Source organism: Schistocerca piceifrons, chromosome 6, assembly GCF_021461385.2.
Source record: "Schistocerca piceifrons isolate TAMUIC-IGC-003096 chromosome 6, iqSchPice1.1, whole genome shotgun sequence".
In the NCBI taxonomy this organism is placed as follows: Eukaryota; Metazoa; Arthropoda; class Insecta; order Orthoptera; family Acrididae; genus Schistocerca; species Schistocerca piceifrons.
The window spans coordinates 592,402,385-592,414,814 of record NC_060143.1 but is presented as its reverse complement, the minus strand read 5'-3'; the positions used below and the strand labels follow the sequence as shown (position 1 = coordinate 592,414,814).

Here is a 12,430-nt window from a genome sequence, read left to right as displayed (position 1 = left end):
ACATTTTTTCTTCATATCTTCATGTCCATCACAGCAATGTACGCAGGATATACTGGCATTGTGGCGCTGTTCTCTTTTATATTGACTGCAACACCGACAGCAATGATATTGACTGCAACATTGCCAAGCTGTGTGCCCACAACGAACACTGGAAACATCGATTCACTGCTGTTACATGTTGAGTAACGTCACAGGGCATGCTATGAATATACACATACCGTGGAAGGATTTGAGTAAAACGTGAGAGTACCAGCCTGCAAATTTATAACACAACATATGTAATTCTGAGTGACATGTTTCGTCTTTCGCTTTACTCTGATGACATGAACATTGGAAGTTCACAACGTTCCGTAGACACACCTTGAATTACTCCAGGTTTCAACACCATATGGTTATGAACATTTGACTCAAAATTTATCTCAGATATCATTTCTGACTGTACTAAGCAATATGCAGCTGCTGGGGATTTGGCTTCAATTTTTAAACTGTTTCTGCCGGCTTGTGAGATACTAACATAGTGGCCACGGATCCTTAGCATGTGACTGAATAATTTTTCCTATACTCCTTGTGTCAGTTTTCTAGCTTTATAAATAAATTATGTACAGACCATTATCTATGGGCTTGCATAAGTCTCATGGAAGTTTTTCTGGTGGTGGTATTGCTACATTTCAATCTGTTGGCAATGGTTCCTGATCTACGCGCACCTCATTTTCTATTGTATGTTCACAGATACCATCATTGTTACTGCTACTGGGAGTTGCCAGTGGAGCAACCTGTTGTGGCAAATCAAAAGCTTGTCTTCTGTCATGTCCTTGTTACTGACCGTTTCACTGCAGGATTACTTATTTCATTGTTCAAACAATGCATAACACTTACCACCAGATCACTACCATTATTGTTACAATTGGAAATAATATTCCTTTCCTCAACATACACCCTACTGCCGATGTCGGTAATGCTAAGCGTGAAGCTGGTTATTAACCTATTGCCTCTGCAAGCACTACTCAATGATTCTTATGTAATAATACAACAATATCAATGTGTTAATGTCTGTTTTTGTCAGCTAACAACACTAACCAATAATCACAGTTCAGGATTCATGGAGAATCACTTCACGAAAATCAATTTGTAGTTAACATGACAGTCTTATTTGCTTTTCACCACTAATTGCAGTAGATTTAACCATCTCTTGTTTCAGTTTTACAGGATTTTTGGCACTTACTTTCAGTCACCAATTTGTCTGCTTATAGGAACTGTACATAATTTTTCACCACATAGTTATCTTTTCCATGCCTTGAGTGTTTTTCCTGTTCAATGACCCTCCACTTTAATTAGTGATCTACCTGTTTAGTGATCCCCTTCCTCACTCAATTCTGCAGCTTTGGTATTAACTTAATTGTAGAATTCAATATCAGAATGTGACGTACTAGGTCTGTTCAAAAAAATTATGGAGTGTTCATAATTTTGCACCAATGGCGTGTTGCAGCGAAATGCGGCTGGCATCCCTGCACATGCCTGCGTTTAATGTGTAACTGCCGGAAGTTTAATTGTAGTATGTCTTTTCGTTATTGTTCGGTGCTGCACTGAATAGAACGTTGTGTTGGAGCAACGCTTCTGCATTAAATTTTGCTTGAAACTCAAGAAAATCTTTACAGACACACACCAAGTGATGCAGGAAGCCAATGGTGATGAGTAATTAAGCTGTACTCAAGTGTTAAAAATGGTTCACACCATTTAAAAATGGTCTGACAAAAGTTGAAGATGACTCTCATTCACGGCACCCTTCGACACCTATTGAAGGATATGTTCATCATGAATTCATGCCACAGGGACAAACTGTTATTGGTACTATTCGGACAAGCTGTGACGCCTGTGAGGAAATGTGAGAAGGGAACAGCCAGTAATGTGGTGGGAGAATGCATGGCTCTTGCATCACAATAGCACACCTGCACATTCATCCCTGTTTGTATGTGACTATTGCAAAAAAATCACTGTGTTAATCATAATTTGTACTCTCCATACATGGTCTCTGCGAATTTTTTTCATTTTTGAAGTTGAAAACCCTGTTGAAAGGATGGAGATTTGCAATGATAGACGAGATAAAAGAAAATTCGCAGATTGCACATCGCACAATCCAGCAAGAGGTGTACCAAGACTGCTTCGGGAAGTGGACAGCATTGGGATTAGTCTATCAATTGCAGAGGATAGTATTTCGAAGGAAACCATGCACAATAAGTGAAAGGTAAGTGTAGAAAAATTTTGTGGACAAAGTTCCAGAATTTTTTCAACAGACCTCATAATATCTTTTATGAAAGTTATGGTGATCAGTAAGTAATGTACATTTTCACCCACTGAGAACTTACATGTCAGGAAACACGTGACATTTCAATATACTGCTTCAGCTTTACATTTTTAGAGTCACATGTAGAACTAATGTGTGCTCTCTATGTATTCAGATAAATTTATTTTCATTATTAGATATACTACTTATACAATAAATAATAACAGGAATCTTACTTTGTTGCTCCTTTCCTGTTCCCTTATCTCGGGCCGAAACATGGACAATTCCATTAGCATCAATATCAAAAGTGACTTCAATCTGCGGAACACCACGTGGAGCTGGTGGGATGCCCACCAACGTAAACTGACCTAATAATTTATTGTCAGCTGCCATCTCTCGTTCTCCTTGATGGACCTTAATTTCTACCTGTGTCTGTCCATCAGCAGCAGTTGAAAATACCTGGAAGAAAAAAAAGTATAAAGATTAAAGTGATTAAATAAATGACTTATTTCCAACAACAATTTTTCTATTAATAATGGTCAAATCTCCCCTAGAGGGATGGGTCGTAGGACACAATTCACACAACTGGGGCCTTGCAGTTTTTGGCGACATCTGTCACCCAACTGTTATACATCATCACACTTGATATAAAACTCCATCCTGAGACCTAGATAAGGACACAATGGCCTGTATGAAAATACATTTTACTTCTAGTTCGTGGTCAAGAATTTCACGTCTCACCTTAAAATTAACTTATTACCCTCAAATGCCATTACAGTGTGACACACTGACAAATATTTTTATTACCCTCAAATGCCATTACAGTGTGACACACTGACAAATATTTAAGAATCCAAAAGACTCACAAAAGCCTTCTGCTGCAAGTTCTGCATCACCCCAGAAAATTACACCATGTGACAGTACTGAGTGGAAGTATGCTAACAATCCCATCAGAACAAGGGAAGAGACTTATAAGTGCAACACACACGGATCTAAGGCTTTTTGTAAACTTATCCACATGCTGTTGCAATATGATACCTAAAAACTACAAAGATGGAGTTTCATATAGTAGGTGCCTGCTGATTTCCACTTCTGATACCTGTAAACCATTTTTATTTGCTTAGAATTTTCTAATAGAAGTCTTTTTATACTATGAGCTAAGCTGTTTGTTGTGAAATAGTTTTAAGCCTGTTCTGTGTCAGAGGGAAAATTCTCTCAAGAAAATTATAAAATACTGCAACAAAACTGCTGATGAGTACTTACCTTTATGAGAAATGTCAGTACTGCTGATAGATGCACACATAACAGTGCACACACCTTCGTAGCTTTTGGAACTAATCAACTAATCTTTCCTTCCTTGAGAAGAAGATAGATTGGAGAATGTTAAAAAGGAAGGGCATGTCACTCAGACTCTCACAATAGGCCGGTCCCTCTCATCCTGAGGTCTGCATTACCTGCTCTTCCCTTTTAACCTTCCCCAACCTATCTCCCTCTCCTCCCCATGGCAGTAACTATTACTTCTAAAAGCTAGGATACATGTGTGTATGTGTGTGTGTGTGTGTGTGTGTGTGTGTGTGTGTGTGTGTGTGTGGGGGGGGGGGGGGGGGGGGGGGGGGGGGAGTAATGGGCAACTGAAAGCTTTGGCATCATAGAAAATGCAGACACGAAAAACTTTCTTGTTCAGCTCTACCAGAACTGAGTTTAAGATATACTGCTTTCATACACAGGAAAACACAGTGACTGCCTCGTAATTTTTTTTATTGTATGTTTCAGCCTCAGATCACAGAAGAGTACCATTACTGGTTTTCATTTGTTACCAAGTCATATTTAGATGATTCGTTTAAAATAAATTAAAAGAGTGTAGTAAAATACCAAGAAACTGAAGTACAAAACAAATTAACTTCTACATACAGCCTTGGCATTTGAGGCAAACATATCTGTTCAGCTGCAAACTCTTTACAGCAATATACCACCATTCTCACCTTAGCCTTCACTGAACGTCATTACCCCACAAGCCTAGTTCAAAAGCAGATTTCCTGGGCCATCACATTCAATCCTGGTACTGCTGATCCCTCCAAACAACTCTGGAGCAAACCACTGGTCGCTCAATAATATCCTGGTCTGGAATGTATTAATCAGCTACTTTGACAAGGCACTGACTTCCCAAAATCAGGCCCTGAAATGAGATCCCTTCAGTACAAGATTTTTCCCACCACACCTAGAACAGCTCTTCACAACCCTCCTAACCTAGGCAGTATTCTCGTCAGACTCCATGCTGCTCCTGCACCCATCTCCCTACCGTATGGCTCCTACCCCTGTGACTGACCCCACTGCAAGACTTGCCATATGCACTCTACTACCACCACCACCTATACCAGCCTTTTAACTGGCAAAACACACACTATCAAAAGGGAGAGCCACCTGTGAAATGACACGTGTAAGCATTGTTCGGCCTTTTACATCAGCATGAATACCACCAAATTATCAGTTAGGATGAATAGGCACACACAGACGGTTTATACTGGGCAACACACAGTATCGTGTTGCGCAGCATGCACTACAACATGACAACCGTGATCTTGTTGCCTGTTGCACCACACGCGCCAGCTGGATTCTTCCCCCAGATACCAGTTTCTCAGAACCCTGCAGGTGGGAACTAGTGATGCAACATGTCCTTAATTCCTGCCACCCACTCGGCATTAGTATGTGTTAATTTCTTCCACCTTTGCATTTCTGCACAGTAACAACTCTTCTTTCCTCCATTTGATTTTCTACATCTTTCATTTTCTTACCTGTCTATTTTTCACCATCCCCCTCCCACTCGTTACGTACAATGCACTTAGCTTTTCACTCTTATTAACTTGTGCACGATGTTTTAGTAGTAATCTCTGTCTTGCGTATTACCCTGTCTTCCACTTTTAAGCTCTCAGGTTTTCAAATCTCATCCGGTGCAGCCCCAACAGTCAGTCCTTCCATCTCATCCCATCTGGTATCTCGTGACCTGCCGTTCTGAGTGACTTTCTTGAAATCCACCCCTTTTCCTAGACCTCCCCATTCCTTTTCCTTCACCCCTCTTCCTTCCCCTTCAGCCCTTCTGCCTGAAGAAGCAGCCACTGGCTCTGAAAGCTTGCCTAATTATAACCTCCTTTTAGGTTTGTTTGTTTGTGTGTGTGTGTGTGTGTGTGTGTGTGTGTGTGTGTGTGTGTGTGTGTGTGCTGCCGCCACTTGGTGAATAGACTTTATCTATCCAATTATATTATTGTGTTGAAAGTTTTGATACTTTGGTCGACGTATCATCTTAACCAGGAGAGTTACAGCTCTCCAGAGACTAATGATTTTTGTTCTCTCTCTAATAGAGAATTTGGGTAAACTCATGTCTGGTTGTGAAGTATGTGATGCCCACCTAATTAATGGATCAGCTGTCTGGCTCTTTTTTTAAATCACTTCAATTACTACTAGGAAGAACTACTTTGCATTTAGCAGCCAATGACTTTAATTTTAACATCTGCACACAGTTACCATTACCAGGAAGCTGAATATAATTTGCTTTATTGACTTAGTTCTTTTCGTGACCAATAATGCTCCAATCTGTAATTCCTTTGGTTTTACAGTTCTGCATTTTTGTGTACAACAACAACTGAACAGTTTTGTAGTTTTGTTTGCTATGCATTCTAAGCCTCTGTTACAAGTGGCCTTCTATGTTAGATAATGTTGTTTTGATCTCGACTTCTATTGGAATTGTCGCTGATCCATTCTGTGTGAAATCTGGGTTTCCAACACACTACGTTCTCATCTATCACGTGCCCTTTGTAGTTTTTCCCACTGTCATCCTCTCATGATGGTGTGATGAAGTTTGCATTTATAATTATGTGAAACAGGACTTTTCCCTTCCAGCAATGCTGTTCCACCAGCACAGCTATAAATTATTTTATAGGAATCACATTAATTCCACAAAGGACAGGGGATTTAAATATATTTATCAATCACCACTGAGCTGTATTTCTACTGTTGATAATGGTACAGAAACAATTGGCAAAGCATTACCTCAGTATCCAAATGCTCTCTACGGACCTTGGAATGTCCAAAAAGGATTTCCCAGTTATTTCCACTAAAGTTATTAATACCATTATCTTTAATTACTTAATGGAATTTTTAAAAATCCTATTGGGGCCTGTACACAATTCAAACTTCAGAAAGTTACTCAATGCAGTAATCTTCGATCTCTGGATACATAACACACCCACTTCCTTACATTACACAAAACAATAATGGAACACCAACATATTCCAACCAAAGTGGTTTTTTTTTTTTTTTTCTTTTTTTTTCTTTAAGTAAAACACACGCATTCCACGCACCACAACTAAATTTAAACTTGCCTGGCTCTTCTTTGTCGGTATTGTGGTATTTCGTGATATAAGCCTCGTAAAGACTCCACCCAGTGTCTCAATACCCAGAGACAGAGGTGTGACATCAAGCAGGAGAACATCTGTTACATCACCAGCAAGAACACCTCCCTGAATGGCTGCTCCAACAGCAACAGCCTCATCTGGGTTCACAGATCGACTAGGTTGCCTACCAAATATATCCTGTACTGTTGATTGCACCTGGAAAGAGAAACTGATGTTAGTATGCATGTAACATCCCTCATTAGTGTTTCATATTTCTCTATGTATCTACATCTGTTCAAAAGTGTGTGAATTCCTAAGGGAGCAAACTATCTACATATGCAAAGCAACAACTGCACAAACAATAATCTAGAAAAGCAGGGCATACTGACAATTTAAGACAACCTCAACAAATCAACATTGGCTGATCTGATTCTACAAGGAAGGAAGGAAGATTAGGTTTAACACCCCATCGACATCGAGGTCATTAGAGACTGAGCACAAGCTCACATTGTGTCAAAGATGGGGAAAGAAATCAGCCATGCCTTTGGAAGGAACCATCCCTGGCATTTGCCTGGAGTGAAACCTAAATCAGGACGGCCAGATGCCGATTTGAACTGTCGTCCTCCCAAATGCGAGTCCAGAGTCCAGTGTGCCAACCATTGAAGCTACAGCCATTGCATTATTTCCCTCTTACACAAATAATCTGCAGTTCCGCAGAATCTCAGGATGGTCAGAATTGGCATTGATATCACTGACGTTTTTGTCACATTGTGCAATAAAGTCACTTAATGGGAATAAAATAGTGACTAAGTTTTATGGGTTAGACACACAATGAAAATTCATTCAAATTTACTATCATACCTTTACTCATCCCTTCATTTCCAGCACTTAAGAAATAGAGGTGCCTTACAAATCCACCTCTCCCTCCCCAAGGTGTTACAATGCAGCAGCTAGAAGTTGAGATTTTTATAGTAATAGTCTTTAGGAATGGCACAACGTCCTTTATGGGTTCAAATCAGAGTCCAATACTTTCAAAAATCTGGACAGAATTTAGGCACAGTTGGGAATGTTTGTCAAACACTGCAAAGGACCTCAAAATTGTAGCACAAAGGTTCAACTCCACTTTTAAGACTGGCATTCCCTCCTCTATATAACTGATTGAAAACTTTCTTTGTTTCTGTCTGCCGAGCTAAGCCTGATTCGAATAAAGTCTTAGCATTCCATAAGCTTCGTAGTTAGTGATTTTCCTCACCATCTTCCTGTGCAACCAAGAACATTAGTTTATTTCTGTGATTACTTTTAGGTGGCAATGAAATATATTTATCCACATAGGCACTCTACAAACTACTATAAATTGCATGACAGAAGGTGCCTCTTATCACTGCTAGCCCTCCCTTATCCTGTTTCCCTCTCAACAGTGTGATGGAAAAACTACTGTCTATATGCTTCCACATAAGCTCCACTCTCAGTTTGCCTTCATAGACCTTATATGAGACATATGCAGATGGCAGTAGGACCGTTTTGTAGTCTGTTGCCTGAATGGTAACAGATCTCGCACCATGCCTCCTAATTGCTTTGATGTCTGGGCTGTTCGGGATCCCAACTCTGACAGTACTTAAGATTGGGTCACAAAAGTGTTCTGCACGCAGTTTCCTTTACAGGTGAGCTACTCTTATCTTCGGATTCTCCCAATAAACCTAAGTCAACAATTCGCTTCCCCTGTAAGTGACCTTCAAGGTGGCTGTCAGCAAGCAGTTTCAGATTGCTGCACATCATATATGTGTGTAAGATAATTTATTTATATCAAGAACAAGAGCAGTCCTGACACATTTACATCATAGCTTTATTGGAAAAGAAGATGATTTATGGTACTTTTTCTATGAACATTTAGGCGAGAAGCATCTTTCCTATTGTTTTACGACCTTTTCTTTTTCCTAATATTGAATTCCACCTTCGTCACATACTTTTGTCTCCATTAATTACCTGAATGAATCATTTTATCTCAACACACATTCCTTCAATCTCTACATTTGCAGAGACAGTGGTGTACAAACTTTTACTACTCCGTTGGCTGTTGGCTTTGTGTCTATCTCGACTTTGATGTGTTCACAATACTGTTTGTATGGCTTACCAATATTCTTGTTTTATTGTTCATAATTAGTTCTGTTCCTGCAACCCCTATCACCCTCAACTCAACCAATCAGAAATTTGACTTCAATCTATTACTTTCCCTTTTCAAATTGCCTAGTGTACCTACCCGATTAAAAGATCTAAAATTCCACACTCTGCTCCATAGAATGACAGTTTGGTTTTTCCTCATGACATCATCCTGATTAGACCTGAAAGGGGGACTCCGGAATATTTTACCCATGACCACGCCGTCATTAAGTCATACAGTGGACTTGCATGCCCATGGGGAAAACAACAGCTTTAGTTGTTCCTTTCTTTCAGCTGTTCACCGTACCAGTAAAGCAAGGCAACTGTGGCTAGTGCTATGAGGCCAGATTAGTGAATCATCCAGACTGCGGGCCCTCTTTGGGAACCACAGGTTAGTCTGGCCTCTCCACAGATACTGCTCTATTGTACTTCTATCTAAGTTATGGCTACCTGTGTTGTTGAAGCATGCAAACAATCCCTCCTCATCGATGTTCATGGTCTATGGAGATTTTAGTTACACAAAATAATGAAAGTAAGGTTATAGTTTCATGGTCCAACAGTATCAGTCATATAGAGAGGGTATAAAGGAATTTTATATTGACATGTAGGAAAGTTACTGCAGTACTGTTTGAGAAACACACTCTGCAATCACATCGCATGGTTATGGGATCCGCAGAAAATCTAATTTAGGTTTGATAGGCAGGGATTCGATCATCACTACCCCTACACAAATGATCGATATCCTAACCATCAAATAACCTAGTCTGTGCATAAGCACATAGGAAGTACTGAAATCAACTACTTAGTTACAACATACAACTACACTGAACATTTTTACACCACAAAATTTTGGATGAAACTGTACATCATAAAATATCAATACTAGCATGTTACTTTCTTCTCTCATACATCACTCGTAGTGCACCAAGTATAGAGCACACCACATACAACATAGTCTTGTTCTTACCTTAGGCATTCTTGTCATGCCACCAACAAGCAATACTTCTCCAATATCCCTCTTGTTCACTTCGGCATCCTGGAGGGCCTTCTGACAAGGCTGAATGGTTCTTTTAATGAGATCCCCCACAAGGCTTTCAAATTTTGAACGAGTTAGCTGAAATCAGATTTCAATTAGCTGACGTTCTACAAAACTATCTGTGTACAATAAGACTAGACAAACTAAGCCACCTTGAGATTCATGTGCTTGGGCCCTGAAGCGTCCATTGTAAGATAAGGAAGATTGATATCAGTCTGAAGGGAAGATGACAGTTCAATCTTTGCTTTTTCCGCAGCTTCCTTTAATCGTTGCATGGCCATTGGATCCTTTGTAATATCAATGCCTTGCTGCAAGAATATGTATCACCAGAATAAGAACAAATTACATGAACACAACTCACAAAATTAGCAATAATATTTAATTGTGTAAAAATATATGTAATTAAACTGTAGGAAACCTACATCTTTCTTGAACTCAGCAACCAAATGGTTGACCAGAACATTGTCAAAGTCCTCTCCGCCAAGGAATGTGTCTCCATTTGTCGATTTTACCTCAAAAACTCCTTTCTGAATTTCTAAAATAGAAATATCAAAAGTACCTCCTCCAAGATCATAAACAGCTACCCTGAAACAGTAACACAAGATAATTCACAAATTGAACTTTCAACCAGTAACTAACTGAAGTAAATACAACTTTTGCTGACAATTTCTACCACGGAAGTGATCTGGTACTTAGGGTGCAATAATTCGTAAAGCAAAACCGAAGCAACAATCAACCTGAAGGCTGCTTTTAAAACAAGTTCTGTGCCAGTCCACAACTCCCCCCCCCCCCCCTCCCTGCACTCATACATGGGGAAACAAAGAAGGGGATGGGGCTTAGTAATTTCTAGAAAGGAATGGAATCTTGTACTTCATGTAGAAATATCACCACTCACTGAAGAATTAAACTGCTGGCAACTTGGGTGACAATGCAACAAAACTGGTTGTGCAAACTTAATGAGGGTAAGTTTCCCAAAAGAGCTGGTAAAGCCATTGCCCCATATCACTGAGTCGATGTACGTGTAACACACAGGACAAAATGTATCCTCATTATCATACTTGACTGTACTCGAGACAGCTTGGCTTGTGCTCCATGTTAAATGAAATCCAATGAAGTTCCAGAAAATGTGGAAGAATACATAGTGTAATGTTCACATGAAGTTTTTTGTTACGATTAAGGGAGTAACAGTTTAATACTGGATCCCGTATGACATACCTACTGACGCCAATTTCCTCTTCTGCCACGTCATCAGACAATTCCTCCCCCTTATAGATGCCTTCAGTGTACTTTTTCAACCCTATCCCACCCCCATCCTCTCCCCCTCCCGCATTTAAGAGTGGAATTCCTGCTGCACTCTTAGTTACTACCCTTTTCTCTTAATTTCGCCAGAGGATGTCTGAGTTTTCTATATGCTGAATTAGTCCTCCAACCTTTATTTTTTAATTTCTTCTTGCCTTTCCTCCATCCACTATACCTTTGCTGCCCCGATTTTTTAAAATTTTTAGTTTGGTTGTTTAGGTTTATAACTTCATCTGGATCCCAAAAGTGAAGCTACAATCCTTGTTCATTGATGAAAACATTCCAACATTGTGTCTCAATGGCCACTGAAGCCACTGCTGTGTGTATGGTGTAGGAAATCTGAGCTATCTTATGGTCCCAAGTACTGAATGCCCATCTGTGCAATGTCAAAACAATGCTAAACCTGGATGATCTCGCTATGGCAATAACAAGAAATACCAATTGCAACTCCTCAACAAATGGAGCCATTGGTGGGTTCAAAACCAGATAAAGTAAAGCCCTATTTGATATCAATACTGTTCCATCAGTCTTGAGGAAAGATATTCATAATGGTCTGGAAAAAGTTTCTGAATACTCAATTTTTATACTTCTTTCCCTATTACAAATCCTTGAGCATTTTCACTCCCCTTCTCCCTATGTGCACATACACAGTGCAGAACTTTCATTGCAACTACTACACTGCACCTCTGGCAGAATCTGAGGCACGTTCACACTAAGTCTACCAAAAAGCTTAAATTTCTGTTTCTTGCCCTGTCTCTTAAATCTGAGCCTAAATAACAGCATGTCAGTAAGTTGTTTCCCAATTAATCGCACAACATCTCACAGTTTCTGAAGTTCTAGACATAAATACCAGTTACTCCCACTTAAGGTGTGAAGTTCATGGATACACATTCATTCACTGAACATTCATGTATACATTATAGTGAATATACATTCTTTGGTGGAATATAAGGAGAGCTCACTTGGGCCGTGTTACATGAAACAATAGTGTTTCGAGTTCTGGGTTCCGCAGGACACGGCAGACAAATGCCACCAAAGTGAGGCGACCCATGCACCTTTCCTATCCTCTATGCCCACTGCTCTCCTGCCCCTTCCTGACAACAACCACCCTACCCTCTCTTCCTCCCTACTATCCTTCTCCCCTTGCCCAAACCATCTAACACGTAAGTATGCTGCTGGTCCATGTCTACAGTCCTGGTGAACACTGAAGTCCTCACGGCACAGCTCACCTGATTGTATCGTAGTCCTATGTGATGATGATTGAAAAAT

At 39.9% G+C, this 12,430-nt stretch overlaps 1 protein-coding gene across 1 annotated transcript in view; it reads right to left on the bottom strand.

Annotated features, from left to right (window-relative positions):
- The window catches only part of LOC124802455 (heat shock 70 kDa protein cognate 5), an 88,224-nt gene that overhangs the window by 16,637 nt on the left and 59,157 nt on the right, over nucleotides 1-12,430 (bottom strand). The window contains exons 7-11 of the mRNA XM_047263240.1: nucleotides 10,285-10,447; nucleotides 10,015-10,170; nucleotides 9,794-9,940; nucleotides 6,658-6,885; nucleotides 2,518-2,740 (exon numbers count right to left, since the gene is read on the bottom strand). Coding sequence (XP_047119196.1) covers nucleotides 2,518-2,740; nucleotides 6,658-6,885; nucleotides 9,794-9,940; nucleotides 10,015-10,170; nucleotides 10,285-10,447 — 917 coding nt within the window. The remainder of the gene's footprint in view (nucleotides 1-2,517; nucleotides 2,741-6,657; nucleotides 6,886-9,793; nucleotides 9,941-10,014; nucleotides 10,171-10,284; nucleotides 10,448-12,430) is intronic.